Source organism: Schistocerca americana, chromosome 3 (assembly GCF_021461395.2).
Source record: "Schistocerca americana isolate TAMUIC-IGC-003095 chromosome 3, iqSchAmer2.1, whole genome shotgun sequence".
NCBI lineage: Eukaryota > Metazoa > Arthropoda > Insecta > Orthoptera > Acrididae > Schistocerca > Schistocerca americana.
Window position 1 is genome coordinate 171367078 of NC_060121.1, and position 20338 is coordinate 171387415.

Here is a 20338-nt window from a genome sequence, read left to right on the forward strand (position 1 = left end):
GTTTTGTAAAAGTGCAAAACAAATGATGGGTAGGTGATAAAACGTACCTTTAACTACTAATGTAAAACAAATCTCAAAAAGCATAGCGTACGTAACTGTACGACAGGCAATGAACTACTTGTTTAGATAAAATGTTGCTTACGGAGCAGACAGACCATCATCTAGATAAAATATGGACTGGAGAAAGGGAAACTTAAGAGCTTATATGGATATTCCAAAGCCATAACACCTTGGTGGCTAGATGAAGTCTTCAGTGATCAACGGTTCAGCTCAGTTCATCTGGTGGTCACTGCGGACTTCATGTTGTCCGAATGGTGTTTTGCCTTCGGTATTTCTATATAAGATTTTAAGTTTTTCTTTCTCCATTCCTCCTTTTATCTAGATGATCGTCTATATTTTAAGCAGCATTTTACCTAAACTTGACCTTCGTTCTCTAGCGTAAAAACATACAAGCTCTGCTTTGTAAGATTTATTTTACTTTGCCAGTGTGACAGTTCCTTTCTCCTAGCTTTCTCCACCTACGCATATAATTTTTTTTGTTACATCCACATGGTTTACCATTTTATTCTTACTCTAGTTTTCCCGATTCCATACATTCTATCATATTTTAAAATGTACTATTCGACCTCTTGACTATTGAACATTTTTATCACTGAAACTTTCTGGCAGATTAAAACTGTGTGCCAGATAGAGGTTCGAACTCGGGACCTTTGCCTTGCACGAGTAAGTGCCCTACTGACTGAGCTACCAAAGCACGATTCTCGACCCCTACTCACAGCTTCAGTTCTCGCAGTACCTCGCTTCCTACCTTCTGAACCTTCTGCCACAGCCTGGGGGATGTTTCCAGAATGAAATTTTTACTCTGCAGCGGAGGGCCTCAGGCTGTGGCTAAGCCATGTCTCCGCAATATCCTTTCTGCCAAGAGTGCTAGTTCTGCAAGGATTGCAGAAGAGCTTCTGTAAAGGCTGGAAAGTAGGAAGAGGAGTGTTCGTGTGTTGTGCTTGGGTAGCTTAGTCGGTAAAGCACTTGGCCGTGAAAGGCAAAGGTCCCGAGTTCGAGTCTCGGTATGGCACACAGTTTTAATCTGCGAGGAAGTTTCATATTGGTGCACACTCCGCTACAGAGTGAAAATTTCATTCTGTATTTGTATGACTATTTTACAAAGAATGTTGGGTCATTTACTGGTTATCGTTTGAAGTAAACTATGAAATAAATGTGAATACATAATTTTTCCTATATAGCTTCGTGTACAGTTCAACGATGTTTTAACCAGAACATAATCTTTATTTACAGTCATATGTGGCTCTAACCCTGCAAAACTAGTTGGATGATAAATAATGATTTATAGGAATAGCTGAAGCTGTCTTTTTCATCATGGTACGGTTATAAAACTTTGGGTGCCCACAATACAAAATTAGCTGCAGGAAAGGAGACAAATAATTTTGTGGTTAGATACCGAATGGTGTACGCTTCTACGTGATATTTGTGGTACAGTCTTATACCTAAGCCAAGAACCGCTATCGGGTAGCCGGACGCAATCGTGTCTTTCCATTGATGTACCAAACAGCTCAAAGTCGAGAGCGCTGACCTTGAAACTGGGGACTCTGGGAGGACGGAGTTTTTTTTTCTTTATTGTTATTTGTTCACCTTATACAAAGGCGGGCTGGCAGCGGATTACATCTACTCCGCTCTTCAGCCAGAAGAACTACAATAATTGAGAAAAAGAAGACAGAAAAGTAACAAATCGGAGGTTAAAAAACAGGAGATACAATAAAATAAAAAACATGAAGCCGTTCACACTCGACGTAAACACACGAAAATACTGTCGGCACTGCACACAAACACTGATGAATGAGACGGTACAAGTGAACGAGGAGCGTGGCGGCGAAAAACACTAAATCACAATCACGACGGCACAGACACTAATGATGGCGATGATCTCCGGCGCGCGAATGTTCACTTAGCCTGTGCGAGTCCGGCGACCTGCCAAGAGGGGAGGAAGGTGGTGGAGGAGGGAGAGAGGAGAGCAGAGATGCCAATGGCAGGGGAAGTTGGGGGGGGGGGGAGGAATGAAGGTAGGAGGGGGTTGAGAAAGCCCAGGGGAGGAAGGGAGGATGGAGGGAAGGAGAGAGAAGGGAGAGAGGGTGCCCTAAGGAAAGGACACAGGAAGTGGGAGGGGAGGATCAAAGTTGATAGGAGGGGTAGATGGAGGGGAGGAGGGCATCATCAGGGAGGGGAAGCTGGCGGAAGCCACCTTGGGAGAGGGCATGGAGAGTGGAGAGATGGAGAGCAGGTGGGACGGGGAAATACAGGTGCGGCAGCGGACGGGGGTCGGAGAGGATGTGAGAGACAAGCGCGTGAGGGGGATCTAGTTTACGGTAGGTGTATAGGATCCGTATGCATTCGAGGAAGAGGAGGAGGTGGGGGAATGGAATAAGATCGTACAGGATCCGCGTGGAGGAGGGGAGTCGGATACGATAGGCGAGGTGGAGAGCATCGCGTTCAAGGATTTGAAGGGATTTGTAAAAGGTAGGAGGGGCGGAGAGCCAGGCAGGATGGGCGTAGCAGAGGATAGGGCGGATGAGGGATTTATAGATGTGGAGGATGGTGGAGGGGTCCAGACCCCACGTACGGCCAGAAAGGAGCTTGAGGAGACGGAGCCGGGAGCGTGCCTTGGCTTGGACTGCTGGGAGGACGGAGGGATACGAGGAGGCGTGTGCTTTGTGAACGAGACCACTGGAGGAAGTAGGCGTGTAAACAAGGCACGTGAGTGTATTGGCTGCGGCTCCAGCTTATTGGCTGGGCTCCAGAGAGGCATGACCGCATCTAAACACGGGGGCAGTGCTCGTCTCGACGGCAGGTCCGCGTGCGGCTTGGACGAGCCCTGTCGTCTTCTGGCGCTGAGCGGCGGGCAGCGGGCAGCCATGTGGAAGAAAGGCAGCTTCCTGGCGCGCGCGGGCTCCAAGGGCGAGCGCGCGCCCTTGTTGCTGAGGTACGAGTACATCGAATCTGCAGCGCCCTCCGTCCGACAACCTAATGGGAGAGACATCCTCAGCAGGACAGAATATCACTTTCATCTGGAATAAAATCTTCTCTGATTTCTGGTCGCGTCAGTTCTCAATTGTTAGCGACGTTCCGAAAGACAAATATACTCGTAACATCTGGTGCAGGAAATGGATATGTTGTTGTGGTCTTCAGCCCAGAGACTGGTTTGATGCAGCTCTCCATGCTACTCTATCCTTTGCAAGCTTCTTCATCTCTGAGTAACTACTCCATCCTACATCCTTCTGAATCTGCTTAGTGTATTCATCTCTTGGTCTCCCTCTACGATTTTTATCCTCCACGCTTCCCTTCAGTACTAAATTGGTGTTCCCTTGATGCCTCAGGACGTGTCCTACCAACCGATCCCTCCTTCTAGTCAAGCTGTGCCAAAAATTCCTCTTCTCCTCACTTCTGTTCAGTACCTCCTCATTCATTACATGATATACCCATCTAATCTTCAGCATTCTTCTGTAGCACGATATTTCTAAAGTTTTTATTCTCGTTCTGGATAATTTATCGTCAGTGTTTCACTCCATACAAATACTTTCAGAAAAGACTTCCTTACACTTAAATCTATACTCGATGTTAACAAATTTCTCTTCAGAAAAGCTTTCCTTGCCATAGACAGTCTACATTTTATATCCTATCTACTTCGACCTTCATCAGTTATTTTGCTCTCCAAATAGCAAAACTGATCCAACCCAATTCCCTCAGCATCACCTGATTTAACTAGGCTACATTCCATTATCCTCGTTTTGCTTTTGATGATGTTCATCTTATATCCTCCTTTCAAGACACTGTCCATTCCGTTCAACTGCTCTTCTGCGTCGTTTGCTGTCTCTGACAGAATTACAATGTCATCGACAAACCTCGAAATTTTTATTTCTTCTCCATGGATTTTAATTCCTACTCCAAATATTTCTTTTTGTTTCCTTTACTGCTTGCTGAATATACAGATTGAATAAGATCAGGAATAGGATACAACCCTGTCTCACTCCCTTCCCAACCATTTCTTCCCTTTCATGCCCATCGACTACTATAACTGCAATCTTCTTTCTGTACAAATTGTAAATATCCTTTCGCTCCCTGTATTTTACCCCTGCCACCTTGATAATTTGAAGGAGAGTATTCCAGTCAACATTGTCAAAAGCTTTCTCTAAGTCTACAAATGCTAGAAACGTAGGTTTGCCTTTCCTTAATCTTTCTTCTAAGATAAGTCGTAGGGTCAGTATTGCCTCACGTGTTCCAACATTTCTGTGGAATCCAAACTAATCTTCCCCGAGGTCGGCTTCAACCAGTTTTTCCATTCGTCTGTAAAGAATTCGAGTTAGTATTTTGCAGCTGTGACATATTAAACTGATAGTTCAGTAATTTTCACATCTGTCGATACCTGCTTTCTTTGGGATTGGAATTATTATATGCTTCTTGAAGTCTGAGGGTATTTCACCTGTTTCATACATTTTGCTCACCAGATGGTAGAGTTTTCTCAGGACTCACTCTCCCAAGGCTGTCAGTAGTTCTAATGGAATGTTGTCTACTCCCGCGGCTATGTTTCGACTTAGATCTTTCAGTGCTCTGTCAAACTCTTCACGCAATATCATATCTTCGATTTCATCTTCGTCTACATCCTGTTAGTATGTGATACAAATTTCGACTTAATACGTCTTTCCGTTCCCGAGAAAAACGGACGGACAGACAGACGGTCTGTTAACAAAAGCAAAAAAAATTTTTTCGTGTGACATAATTACAAATTAAACTTTCGATTTTTTTGCTTTGGTTTTACTGTGAAACTTTGCTCCTTGCCCAGTTTCATAATTCTAGGTCAACGGGAAGGACCCCAAAGGTTCTGATAAGTGAATTTGCGAGTATCAAAATATATGATATAAATGACCGCATCTTTTGATTGCATTGACTTAGAAGCTTACATGTACGACACCACCAAGTGACTGTAGGCTGTAGTACGTGACATAAATTTCAACTATCTCTACCTGTTACTGAGAAACAGGGCTCTTAACAGGCGGACGCAAAGACTGGCAGTCTGATAATTGACAAATTAAAATTTTCAGATTTTCTTCTTTAGTTGTACTCTGATACCTAGTTTCTTGTTAAATTTCATGATTCTATGTCAACAGGAAGGACTCTGTGGGTTTTGATGAGTGAGTTTGCGAGTGTCAAAGTATATAACATGAACGACCGTATACTTTTATTACACTAACAGAAGCCTCACTGCATTACATCGACAAGCGATCGAATACCTTAATCATCAGTTTCAACTTAATACGTCTACCCGTTCCTGAGGAAAATGGTTTTGAACTGTCAGAAGGACAGACGGACAACAAAGTGATCCTACACGGGATCCGTTTTTACCGATTGAGGTACGGAACCTTAACAAGCCACCATTTTTCCCCCCGCAACCTCTTTAGACATCAGAACTAAAACCTGCTTGTCTTTGAATACACGCATTATAGACTTTTTTCTGTACCTTCGTTCGTTTCGACCAGCTGTGGACCGATTGCATCTTTCCTTAACATTTTAGTTGTAGTATCCCCGTCGCCACTGTAGAGTCTTGTAATGCAAGAAAGCAAGGGTGAGGATGTTGTTATGGGCGGCTGGTATTCTGTTTCTACAACACAAATGCATATGTAGATTAATACAGTTCTTTATTTACATGAACATTTACTTAACAAGAAAAGAGTCCGTGTTCTGTGGTACAAGCTCATCAGTAATAGTCCTCTTGCAGACAATATCGGTATCTTGTTGTTTCAAACTTACGTTTCAGTGCCAGTATCTTCACTAATCTGGTCACTATGTACTGTCGTAACCTGCGACGTGATCGGAGTGCGCTCTGCAATAAACTGACAGATGCCCAACTGGAAGTGTGAGTCAGTGAGGTCCTCCAGTCAGCTGCAGTGACCTAAACGTACTGCCGAGAGGACGTTGGCGGCGTGTTGCTTGCCGATGTGTCTCTGGCCTCCCTCATGATAGGCGCACTTGATCTGGCGCGTACTTATCGATCTTCCTGCTTCATCTTTACCAACTGGTTTGCTGGCAACAGCTTATGCCAGTAATCACGCTTTCACATTCACTGCATCTCCTTTCTTTCTTGAGCCCATTATCTGTGAGTTTTCCAGTTTTGGGTTTTATTGGAAAAGCAGGTGTGTTCTAAGTTTCAACTTGAAAAGGTCGCGTACCTGGATGTCTTCATTTGTGTCTCCGATTCTTAAAGAACTTAACTAACAGTCAGTCCGTATACTATACTTTGATCAGATAATAGATAAAAATTGACATGGCTAGTCTGTTTCGGCTCTATTATGACGTGTACCCGTAGAGAGCAAGCTTCCTTTTTGGCATTGCATTTACGTTTACATCCACAGGCATACTTTTCAAGCCAAAGTGAAATGCATCGCAGATGGTTCTTCTCCTTGTATCGCGTGTTACAGTTTCTTCCCGCTCCATTCAAGTATTGGGTGCTGATAGAGTGACTGCTTCATGGTCTCTGTGTATGCTATAATTACAAGGGACGTTCAGTAAGTAATGCAACACTTTTTTTTTTCGGCGAATTTCGGTTTCAAAAATGCGGAACCTGTTGTGGGGCATGGTGGTATACTGCCGCTTCAGCCCACGTAGTTTAATGAAGTTCTGATAGGTGGTGGCGCTATACATAGCCTTCAAACTAGTGTCTGTAACGGAGGTGCGTTCGAAGAAAAGAGCTGCCTGAGTTTCTTTTGGCGGAGAACCAGAGCTTTGGTTGTATTCATAGGCTGTTGCAGACTGTCTGTGGAGACCTGGCAGTGGACAAAAGCACGATGAGTAGTTGTGCGAGGCGTCAGTCACCATCGCAACAAGGTCGCGCAAACCTTGACGATCTCCCGCTTGCCAGCCAGCCGCACACAGCTGTGACTCCTGCGGTGTTGGAACGAGCGTGCTCTCATATTCAAGGCGATCGACCAACTTCAAATCAACGAACTTCTTGTTCCTGATACATAAAAGACGATTTGACTTTGATAATCTCCTAGGCACAAGAGCGTCTTTCCTAAGCTTTCTTGATGTCTTCCCAGTTTATGACTGCCTCTCTGAATGCTTTTGACAAAACATTGCTTACTTTGTTCAGTGTTAAACTTTTCTGCCTTTCATTTTATATTCCTACGGAGGGTGCAGTATTCTCATCCATAAAACCCACAATATTACCTAAGTACGGGTCAGGAATGGGACCCGCCATCTCCGCTTTACGAGGCAGCCTCTACCCCGTGGACACGGAGACCTGTAAATTGACCGCTTTTGACGTTTCGCCCACAGATGTAGTCTATATTTTCAGTCTACTCACAGCAGCTTCCCCAGAAAGCGAGAGGTCACAATTGTAATTCACTGGTTTGGTATTCGAGAAGATGACGGTTCAACTTCCCTACCCTGAAAAGGATGCGACCGGTTTTCGTCCCACTCCTTGTCCAATCCGAGTTTGGGCTCTATCTTTAATCATTTCGTCACCTACCGGACGTCAAATCCTGATGTTCCTTGTGGCAGCTTCCCAACCACGCATTACGTCATCCTGTTATAATTTCCAGGAGGCAAACTAAAGTAGAAATTTGCTCTATTCTGAATCATTTCCGAATCACGAGATAAATATAAAAAGCAAACAACTAAACAATATATATTTAGAAACGTTTGTGCTGGTAGCATTTTGGACACGTGCCGGTATAATTAATCGTCTTCCTAACTCGTCATATAAATAATAGCGCGAGCTGACATAGTATACTTAAAAAATCATAAGACACCGTCGCCGTATAACTGGAATCACAGTGACCGCGAAACACCATGTGATGTTTCAGCGAGCTGGCGTTGTGGTTCCCACACCGTACTCTCGAATGAGAGAGCGTATTTCAAATTCGCGAACGATCATCTAGATTTAGGCTTCCTACGATTTTATAAAATCAATAAAGGCGAACTTAAGGGTAGTCCATTTGAAATGGGCTTGGTGGATTTCCTTCTTTCTTTCTCCTCAAAAAGTGCATGTGCTTAGCCTCTAATGACATCATTGTCGACGGAATGTCAAACCGTAAACTATCTCCCTTCTTTCTTTAGAATAGGATGGCTTGAAAACGACGGCCAGCGAATCGTTTGTGCCAACTCTGTAGCGTACCTGTTCAGATTAATACCTTAGCAGAGTTTATGGAACCAGTTTTCGGGCTGGTGCATAACATTATTTTCAATTAAACAAGCAGTTAGCGCACATTTCCCTGTCTGTCTCAAGAATAACTTAAACCAGCGAATTAGAAATAAAGAGATACAAATAAAGTTCGAAGTGCATATTGCCTAGATACAGCACTGACGTGCAATGATGGGAACGACCGAATGAAAATAATCCCTTGTCGGAAAACAGTCTACTCAGAGTGTTGTAGTTTCAATTGTCAGTCGAATTATTCATTCATTATTTTAAACGAAACAATCGTGTGGGAGCCCCCGAATGAAAACAGTCGTTTCAGTTGGTTGTAATTTCATGTATCGGCTGGATTATTATCTCTGCCAAGTGAAACCAGTCTGTGAGAGCAACAGAATGAAAACAGTCGATACATTCCGTTGTAATTTTGCGCGTTGTCTCAATTATTCATCCTTTTTTTTTTTTTTTTCAAGTGAAACAACTTTTTCTTCTATCGGCTGAACGATACATTCGTTCTTGCAACTGAAGCCACTGTTTAGTGTTTTAGGTAACTGAGCTATTCATTCAATCTTCTGAGTGAAACTAATCAGTAGCACTTTCTTTAGATGAATTAAAGCAGTGGCTTACAACTGGGGTACACATAGCCCCAGACTTTGGACCCACCCCCTCGGGTACCACTTGGATGTACGCCAAAGTTAAAATAAGCATTATAGATATTTATTTAGTGATAATGGGATAGACCAATTTTTCTTTTCATCATTTAAAACTGGTTAAGATACTGCTGCGGATGATGTAATTAACATGTAACTTATTAGGCTTATGTATCATTGGGGGTACAAAGTTGAGCACTAAAGTTCCCGTCTGCGAAATACATTGCCATATTTTAGCGACTGTTTGCCTTCCGTTTCACTGAAAAAGCGTGATGATGTCTATTAATTAAAAATCGTTGGAATCTAGCCCTTAAACACTTATTCAGCTATTTATTTATGTGAAAACTAAAAATATTGTGCAGAGAATTACCGGCTCTGTATGAGCAAATCATGCCAATGCACACAAACCTGTGCCTTAAAAACGTTACCAGGTATAGTGTTTCACGGGCATGAAGAACATTCACACATTGCGACTTCAGTTTCACAGATAAAGTCTTATTTCCAGCCATCACTGTGAACGGTCTGTAACCCCATTCGCACCCCCACCCATATGGACCCCTGGGAGCGACAACTGAAGCCACCTCATCCCCGGCGCATTCAGTTCTGAGCGGAAACATTCGATTGTTTTGGCGTTGTTGAAATCACTATTGTTTACTGCATTTTGCTAGCGCATACCGTCACTGTTATTATCGTTTCGATTTTTACATTTTACAAGCATTTAATGCCAATAAGTAGCAGTTTTTTGTCCATGTTTGTGGATGGGCGTTTATATACTACTGGACATTGTGTCAGGATTAAAGTCTGGAACGCTCAGTCGCGAGGGACTCAAAGAAAACTTATAACCGGATAAGAATTAATATTAAGATAAATTCACTGCGGTGTACATTACCTGCGAGGATGATTATATTGCCAAACTATGAGTTAAAGAAATTCAAAGAAAATTAACGAATGATAACCAATATTTTTCGTGAAGAAGTGGTTGACACAAGTGGTAGTAAGCTACAAGCTTAAAAAGCAAGTGATTAAATAACCAAACAATAAAAAATATATCTTATATGGTTTCTGTTCTCGTCATCCCAGTATTTAGCGAATAACAACTATCGGTGATGTGTGTAAACTGGCAGGAAGTGAGAAATAGAGCTTCAATAAATTTAAGTAAAAAAGTGACAGTCCATTTATTTCAAGGTAAATTTATAATATGGCAACAGTTACTAACCTTTCACAACCAACCAAAAATCCCTATTTAATGCCAGAAGTATGAAAAGTTGGTATTTAAGTAAATAAATACACAAATCTTGAAAATGCTATATTTTTAGGAATAAACTTTTTAGTTTAATTTTATCCATATTTTGCAGCTGTGGGCGTTATTATATTCAATACACAGGAAGTACGAATGAAAACACCTTCAAAAAGATTTTTTCCTGTTTTGTTAAATTACACGAGCATTTGGATTCATAAGGAGCGAATGTAAAATGTAGTACACTATATCCACCTGAAGATGGACCCACAGGGAGCGAAGTTCATGGCGCAATTTAATAAGACAAAAAAATTGTGACTGACAGCGTTCTTACTCAAATTTCCTGCATATACTTTTCATTTATCTCTCTCTGAAATAAGATACCGTACATCATTTGTCTCTAAAAAAGTTGGCAACTCTACTCAAGGTTCATACACAACAAAAAGGCTGAAAGATTATGTAAGTGAAATCACTCATAAATGGAGATTGAGCGAAAAAAAATTCATATATCCGACGTAGCTACAGATACTAGTGTCATTCGGTTGTTTCATTCGACTGACAAAACTGACTGACCGGCAAATAACAATCGACTGGCCAATCAATTGTTAAAAAACCAATTGATTGTCCCATCATCACTGATCAGATAGTGTTGAAGCTCAGATTCAAACTGACTTTATGAGCTAAAAACAAACACAGCAACAACTCCCTATAACGCGACATCGGTCCATTCGTGTCGTCATTGTGTGATAGAAATGTTGCGTGAAAACGGTCCACTCTGGTCAAAGTCCGCATCCACAGCCAGAGGTGGTCCACGATACGAGCAGTTCTAATCGATGCGACGTCAAGCAAACGGTACCGAGTTAACGGTAAAGAGCGGTCACACGCTCTAGTTGGCGCAGAACTGAACAAGCGCTGCACACACTAATGACAGCGCCCCGACGACGGCGCTGCCGTTTCATACCACGCTGTCCGACATGGGAATCTCCGCTCTACACATGGCTGGATAGTCAGTGATTGGTCCGTTGCAGTTGTAACACCTAACAGTGACCATTCAAGTCCTCAGAAACCCATCCCTTGTCGGATAGGACGATTTTCCATTCATTTTTTCCTGGCGGAATCGAGACCACTAAACCTACCAATAGTTCAAACGTTTTCGTATACTTAGCTGAACAGCGTCCAATATGCTAAAAAGAGACGTCGTAAATAGATATCAAAGCAGTTCCTTCAAAAATAACATATTATGCTACTAGGAACAGCCAAATGAAAATAACATAGAGGAAAACAGTGAGTATACAGTTTATTATTTCAAACGTAATCGAATCACCATACGTGTTAATACACTTATCCCACTGCGAGACAAGCCCGTCAGTGCCTCCATGGAAAAATATTTGCAGTTGCCTACAAAACCGTGATCGTAACCAGGTGTGCCCCTCTTCGCCCGAAGAAAATCAATGGCCACGAATTTAATTCTTCATTGCTCCAAAAATATGGAAATCATATGGGGAGAGATCGGGTCTGTGTCGAGCATATGTAAGGGCTTTCCAGCAAGACTTCTGCAGCATACTCGGAACTTGACCACAAGTTGCCATGGTTGTTTCGGTTACTTTCGAAAATTTCGCTATGAAGCTCTCACACATTGCCCACACAGCGCCGATCTCTCCCCAAGCGATTTCAATATTTTTGGAGACAATAGAAAGTCGTTCGTGGCCTCGATTTGTTTCGGACGAAGAGGTGTATGCCTGGGTACAATGAAACCGCAAAAATTTTGCCATGAAGGCACTGACCGTCTTGTTTTACAGTAAGATAAATTTATTAACAATTATGCCGATTATTTTTGAAATAACAAACAGCTTACGAACTTTTTTCCATATTTCTCATTTTCATTTGACTGCCTATTATAGGTTGACTCTTTAAGATACAAAAGTCTAGGACGTCTGAAATCTTTACTCATAATACTGCTTTCATATCAGTGCAGTTATAAAAATCAGTAACTGTGTGAAACGTATACAAGTTAACTGAACAAGATGATGAACGTAACCAGGTATTGTGGACGTATAATGTCAAGTCCAAGCAGGCGCGAGTTAAGGCTTCGGTGCTGAGGTAAAGGTCACAGTTTGTTACTGTTAGAATTTGTGGTCATTCCCCCTTTTAACGTGCTGAAGATAACAATAAACAATATAAATGACTCTAATGTAACAATAATAATAATAATAATAATTTGTTTACACTAGTGGATGGTACATCGGTAAAGAACAACTTCCAAGAAACTGCACTTTACACGAGGGTCATTCAGTAAGCAATGCCCCACATTTTTTTCTCAGAACATATTTATTGTAAAGTGTAGAATTTGGTGGCAATATACACCAACATGTCTTGTCCATGTTCTATTTTTCTACGTGGTCTCCATCACGTTCTATGGCCGTACACCAGCGTTGTGGAAGACCACGTATTCCCTGCTGGTAAAAGTCCTGTAAGTGTAGCTATGTTTTCACTGCATGTCTCACACTCTCGTCATCTTCAAAGTGTGTTCCCCGTAGAGACTCATTAAGCGGGCCAAAGAGATGGAATTCCGAGGGTGCCAGGTCTCGGCTGTAGGGCGAATGAGGCATTGATGTCAAACCCAATTTGGCGATGTGTTCCTGGGTTCTCAGACTTGTGTGAGGGCGTGCATTACCGTGTTAAAGCAAGATTTTTGCTGGATTCTTGTTCGATCGAACGCGTCAGAAACGATTCTTGAGTATATTCAGAGTCTTCACGTATGCCTCTGAATTAATGGTTGACCCTCTTGGCATCACATTCACCAGGATGATGCCATCAAAATCCCAGAAGACAGTCGCCATGACTTTTCCGGCAGAGGGAGTTGTCTTGAATTTCTTCGTTTATGGATGATGCCACTCCATGGGCTGCCTTTTTGTAACTGGGGTAAAGTGGTGCACCCAGCTTTTGTCCCCCGTAGCGATCCGTGACAGAAAGGCTTCTCCGTAGATCTCAAAATGCTCCAGCAATTCAGATGAAATGGCCTTGCTTTTAATTTTGTGGTCTTCTGTGAGCATTCGTGGAACCCATCTGAGCACCTCTTTGAATATCCGAGGATCTAGATCATTGCAGACGCACTTCCAATGTAACCAACAACTGTAGAGGCAATGTCGAATTGTGATGCGCAGGTCAGCAGGAATAATGCCACCCGCAGGATTCAGCATGTCTGGAGCAGTGGCTGCTCTGTTTCAACATGAGGCTGTAACTTTCTTTACTCATCGCCCAACTGTGCTCCTATCAAGCTGCAGGATCGCCCTACACTGCACACATACGTTTATGAATGTTCACCACGGTTTCTTTTTCTGCACACAAGAATTCAATGACAGCACGTTGCTTTTAACGTGGATCGTATGTAGACGGTTTTTTGACGCAGTACTACGGATCTGCCATCTGCCAGACGGTTATAAACGTTACCGGCGCACAGAACAAACATCAAATATGAAGCACGAAAAAGAATGTTTGTCTATATATTTTAATGGCTTTTTTAAAAAAATGTGGGGCAGTACTTATTGAGCGACCCTCGTAGAAATATGGCTACCGAAAAGCATTAGTTCGAAAATTTTCAGTAGTATTTATGTGTCAGACACCCGCCAGGCTAGCCGAGAGCACTAATGCGCTGCTTCCTGGACTCTGGAAGACGCACCGGCCCCGGATAGAATCTGCCCGGCGGATTAACGACCAGGGCCGGTGTGCCGGCCAGCCTGGATGTGGTTTTTAGGTGGTTTTCCACATCCCAGTAGGTGAATACCAGGCTGGTCCCCGTGTCCTGCCTCATTTACACGACTCATAGACATTTGAAACACGTTCGCACTATTTCCTGATTTACACTACACACAGACAGCTGGGTACACTGATTGCGTCCCAGGGGATAGGGGGGGGGGGGAGGGGTATGGGGGTGTTGGCATGAAGGGTATGCCAAATACGATTCTAACCACGCCGACCCTCCGCAAACTGCGGAAAGAAGAAAAACGTTTATGAGTCAGGCAATTTATTTAAGTCCTATAAAAGCAACAAATTTTCAACCTTCACAGAGTCATAATTTACACAATGTGCAATCGAAGTTTGGACTCACCATTACCAGTATTTCACTTACCACTACGACTAGGAATAAAAGTCTAAAGACTATGGTAAATAAAATGTCGTGTGACTAGGGCCTCCTGTCGGGTAGACAGGACGATAAAGACTATGGTTATACGAGTATGTAGACGACGGGAGTGCTGTTTCTTTGAGTCGTTTCCGCTTCACATTATCCTGGCTACATGCTTTTTATTTCCTTTCAGGCAGAACTCACTGCAAAAGACACAATTACTTAACGTAATGATACAAAGGACATTGTTCTGATTAGATTTAAAAACGTGCATCTGAAAGGGATAAGGAATAATGCAATGTAAGAAAATAACAGAAAATTATAAACTTCCCTTATACAAAGACGGATAAAATAGCAAATGCATGTGGCAACGGACCTGTTAATGGAATTAAGAGCTACTCTAAGAAAAACACAGTCCTGAATTTTTAAAATATTGCAGAATGTTATTGTTTTTGAACGATTGTATTCATTACATTCTAATACTATGACGGGAATTCAATAAGTAACACAACACTTTTTTTCTTGGTCAGTTTCAGTTGAATATACGCGGAATTTGTTGTGGGGCATCTTGGAGTATTCCCACTTCACCGCTATAGTTTCATAAAGTTCCGATAGGTGGTGGCACTATACACAGCCTTCTGTAAGAGAAGTGCGTTACAAGCAGAGAGCTGTCATTGAGTTCCTTTTGGCGGAAAACCAGAGCATGACAGATATTCATAGGCGTTTGCAGAGTGTCTACGGAGACCTGGCTGTGAAGAAAAGCAAGGTGAGCCATTGGGCGAGGCATCTGTCATAATCACAACAACGTCAGGCAAACCTGTCCGATCTCATCGCGTGCCGGCACAAAGTTGTGAATCCTGTAGTCTTCAAACGTGCGGTCTCTCTCATTCGAGGCGATCGACGTATCACACACAATCAAACACTCTGCTGCACAACTGGACGTCTCTGTTGGTAGTGCTGACACACTCTTACACCAGTTGGGGTTCTCAAAGGCGTGTGCCAGCTCGCTTCCTCGTCGCCAAACGGAAGACCACAAAGAGCAACGAAGGACCATCTGTGCGAAATTGTTAGAGCTTTATGATGCCGAGAGTGACAAATTTTTAATGAACATCGTTACAGGTGATAAAATATGGGTTCATCGCTTCGAACCGGAAACAAATCGACAATCGATGGTTTCACCCCAAACCGCCTCACCTCCGAAGAATAAGTTCAAAGTCACACCCTTAGATGGTAAAGGCATGGCAACGGTCTTCGGGGACTTCAAAGAGGGTTATTCCGTTTGATATCCACCCTGCTGGCGCAACATTCAATTCTGAAGTGTATTGTGTTACCACAAAAAAGCAAACGAAATTCTCCTTCTCTATGACAACGCAAGGTCTCACACAAGTCTACGCACCCGAGAGGAGCTGACAGTTTAGTGGAATGTTCTTCCTTATCCAATAATATGGTGTATTGTAGTCCTGAATGAAACCACCCAGCTTTCAGGTATAAAACGTGTTACATTAGTTACTGAACGCCACTCGTATTTGTACAATGTTCTCATCAATGAAGCAGAAATCACAGTTTGTGAAAGGAATTAATTTTTAAAAAAGTCTCGTTTTATTAGTATCCATGTGACCTGGTCTTAGTCTGTTAAAAGCAACGATTTCTCTTTTCACGGACGGCAAGTAGAAAAACCAAGGATGCCGTGGAATCTGTTGCTGAATCGTCCAGTGGCACTTGCCTTTGACGTTATGGCCATATCCACTGACATAGTCCAATCGGTTTTTAGTTGATTGGCAAGCCTACTACGAAAATCACTGCATGGTAGGGGTGTGTCGGTAGGAGGCTGGAATGTTCGTTTATAGACGACCAAGCAACAAGCCCATGTACGTGTACAGACCTTCAGGTGAGCAACTGGAAAGCTTCTTTTGTTAAACACAGTTTGTAATTTCTAGAATTTCTTGGTATTTTAGAGACTGCTGGTTTTCATCTTACTTCATTCTCCTTAAGTTTCCTAAGAATTTAATATTCTTTGGGTGAGGTGGGACGTGCTGACGCCATAACACTAACCCCTCTTTCAACCGAATCTGTGCCCAAATTGTCTGACAGAGTGCTCTGAACGTAAACTATGTGGCGCGTATTTATTACTCACGTAATTGTATGGATTCGTTGATATATCTGCCAGACGGTGGTCTTACTATTGATAGTTGCAGCACACAACGTGATTTAATTAGTGGCGTTATTTGTTTTCAATAGCGTCATTACTTAACAAACACGGACCTTTTTTCTTTCTTTTTTGTATATATGCACCCTCCACAAGCCTCATCTATTGATTTCAGTCTAATGCATTGGATGAGCATTTGGCGTTATCGGTACGCTACCTAGTATGTTCCAAAACGCCGCGCATAAAAACGGGATTTTTTCGGGGCTCATTCCTCGGTTTCTATGGATACAGAAATGTGTGGTAAAGTGTTATGGATAATCCTTGGGCTAGGGACCATTTCTGTTCCCAACAGATTGGCTCGTCTTGTTGTTACCATCATACAGTACAGAGTCAAAGTTTGAATATTACACACTTCTTCCACCTTAGGCAAGTGGAACAAATCGGTTGGTTCCTTTTCCAGTAGATGTGATCTACATGCGCCTTAAGGGGATTATGGATACACAATTTAGTTCATCTTCGATTCCTGAGAAGACCCGAAAAAACGTTTTCGGCCATGTTTTTACCATCAGCAGCGGACATTTAAGTAACTAAAAGCAGCAAATTGCTCAAAGTTTTAACAGTATATTCTGACATTCATCTAGAAGTGCCATCTTCTCTTTTTCAAAAATCTTTATCTGCTATCGAGAAACACCTCAAAAACTTGGTTTTGGTTACCAAAACAGAGCGGTGGATTCCAAGACACCTATGCACAGCAAATGGCTGAAATTTATAAGATATCTTCAAAGCTACGCTACTTGCACGTAGAATAAGTACGTAAAATCACGTGCGAGGCGAAAACAAAGTTAATTAACCGACGTACCACGTAGAAGTATCCTGTGCAGTGTCTTCGTTATCATGTAAAGGGTTCTGGGAACCCCATGTTACAGTACTGAAGCACATGCATGTTTTTTGTGCGTGTAAAATCCGGTTGGGGGATAAAATTAATTTTGCATTATTTCATTACCACATAAGTAAACCATCAAAATTTTACTGAGCTATAAAGTTCTTTTCATATGAGTGTCTTGTCCTGAGCCGGCCGCGGTGGACTAGTGGTTCTAGGCGCTTCAGTCCGGAACCAAGCCGCTGCTACGGTTGCAGGTTCGAATCTTGCCTCGGGCATGGATGTGTGTCATGTCCTTTGGTTAGTTAGGTTTAAGGTGTTGTAAGTCTAGGGGACTGATGACCTCAGATGTTAAGTCCCATAATGCTTAGAGCCATTTTTTTGACTTGACCTGCTGATGCTCCAATCAAGCACAAAAAAGGCGTCCATGCTCCTGTTTTACAGACTCTGACTGAGAAGCTGGGTACCTTCTTCAGCACCTTTAAAATTGTTCCCAAAAATGTTGGCATGTGAATATATTCGAAATTTTTTTATACTGAGGGAGAAGCAGACAGTGGCAGTAGGAAAGAGACGTAAAAGTAATAAACACTAGAGAATAGTAGACATTGGTTGTTGTATAGAAAGAGCGAAGGAGACAATGGTAGTGAGAGAATGAGAGGAACACAGTGGCAGTGGAATATAGTCGACAGAGACAGAACTGTGCAAGGAGAAGAATGAAGGAGACGGTGCCAGCGGGAGAGGAACAAAGAGAAGGAGAACGTGGAAATAACAGAGCGCCGGTGATAATGTGATACAGCGTGTACACCATGACAGTGAGCAAGAAAAAGATAGTGGCACTGAGAAGAGACATCAGCAGTGGGAGGGAGTGAATGAGGTAGTAGCAGAAAGAGAGACCAAGATGGAGACAGAGATAGTGAAAGAGGACAGTAGTAGTGGCACTGAACGAAGGAGATTGTGACTGTGAGACAGGAGACAGTGACAGAGAGACACGAGGAGATACTGACAATGAGTTGGGGTGAATTAATGAGTAAGAATTGACAAGTGGATGTGGGTGGCTATGAGCGACTTACAGCACTGTACTAATGAGTGTAAGTGAGTTAGTCTTAGGGCAGCACGTGAGAGTGAGAAGTGAGTTGCATGTTAGAAAGAGCTCGATTATGTTCGCACACCTAAATTTCTGGGAAAACTTTTAAAGGTGCTCAGAAAGGTAGAATGAGACAGCTAGTATCATACTTTTCTGTCCGAGTATTTTAAACAGGAGCATATTCGTCCTTTTCGTGCTCCGATAGGAGCATTTTTCGGCAGCTTTTTCATGTCGGAACTTTACTTGCAATCCGTTGCTGGATCTCCGTCCTCATGTTCCATCAATTTTTCTACATACAGAGTACTTTTTTAGGTACCCTATGCTCTGGTTTTCTCACTGCATGTCCAGCTCAGTTCAGCCTCTGTTATTCGGCCCTGTAATGTTACGGTTATTGTATGACTCTTGCAGTTCCACATCTTTTCCTAATCCATTTTTCTGCTTCATCAATTACACATCCAGACTTTTTGTTGATTCTTTCCCCTCATTTTAAATAGTGTCTTTCTTTTTTTCTCCCAAAGCTTAAAGCGACATATTCGTATATGTAACACTCGTATTTGGTAGAATGATGTAACTGACTTCAAAATGGTGCAAGCGTTCTGTTTCTGTAAAGTGTTCTATAGGCATGCGATAGATGCTCATTTCTGTATCACTTCTGTTGTAATTACTGAAAAGAGACACTAACGAACATCAAACAGTCAGCTCTTTTAAGGGTCAGTCTGTCTATATGATATCAAATCAGATTACGGAGGCAAAAATAGAAGCGAATATTGAAACTTCCTGGCAGATTAAAACTATGTGCCCGACCGAGACTCGAACTCGGGACCTTTGCCTTTCGCGGGCAAGTGCTCTACCAACTGAGCTACCGAAGCACGACTCACGTCCGGTACTCACAGCTTTACTTCTGCCAGTACCTCGTCTCCTACCTTCCAAACTTTACAGAAGCTCTCTTGCGAACCTTGCAGAACTAGTTCTTTTTTTTTTTACTCTTGCATCGTCAGCCATCAGATTCCCGCTTTTTTCCGTGTGCGTCAGTGCTGAAAGTAAAGTGCTCAACAGAACGTTATCACTTATCAGAATCCACACAGAATTCACTTCGTACACACGAGACCTAATTCCACTGACAGATTCCGTATTGCAACAACGATCTATGGTATTACTGACTGCCCGAAGCAGGATTCGAACCTGCGATCGTAGCGGGCGCGCGGTTCCAGACTGAAGCGCCTAGAACCACTCGGCCATACCAGCCGGCACTTTCGTTTGACGCAACTCCTCTGTACAGGGTGTTGACGAAGGTCCGAGCATAATGGCTCAGGTACCCATATACGAGGTGGTACAAAAATAAATAAGTAAGAGAAACCGAAGTAATTTTTTGATGGACAGAGCTTTTGCAGTACCGTGTTTTGTCGGTAGGAGCGCGTAGACCGAACAAATGGTTCAAATGGCTCTGAACACTATGGGACCTAACTTCTGAGGTCATCAGTCCCCTAGAACTTAGAACTACTAAAACCTAACTAACCTAAGGACATCACACACATCCATGCCCGACGCAGGATTCGAACCTGCGACCGTAGCGGTCGCGCGGTTCCAGACTGAAGCGCCTAGAATCGCTCGGCCACTCCGGCCGGCATTACAAAAGTAATAATGCGTTAGTTGAAAGTTGGTGTTGAAATAGTATGTAAGGTTTAATTATAAAAACGAGGGACCAAGCAAATTAATTAAGGGTCAGGAGATTGCAGCAAATTCGGAAGAAAGGGACACTAAGGCTTTACGTCCTCTCGATGAAGAGGTCATTACATACAAACCACAAACTCGGACTGGAAAAGTATGCAGAAGTAAATCGGCTGTTTCTTTTTCAAATGAGTCATCCTGACATCGTAGACAAACAGAAATTGAAGGAGTTGCACGTGAAACGTTCAGTGAATTCGAAAGTAAAAGTCTATCTACGATTTAAGAGGATATCCTAAGAAGTTTTGGTTTTACGCTAAATTAATTAGGCGATCAAAGCCATCTGTCCAGAAACA

General features: G+C 42.6%; 1 protein-coding gene across 1 annotated transcript in view; it reads left to right on the forward strand.

Moving 5' to 3' along the window:
• Positions 1-2816: 2816 nt before the first annotated feature.
• The window catches only part of LOC124605951 (facilitated trehalose transporter Tret1-like), an 89885-nt gene continuing 72363 nt past the window's right edge, over positions 2817-20338 (forward strand). Inside the window, exon 1 of the mRNA XM_047137912.1 lies at positions 2817-2992. Within this exon, the coding sequence (XP_046993868.1) occupies positions 2817-2992 (176 nt within the window). The remainder of the gene's footprint in view (positions 2993-20338) is intronic.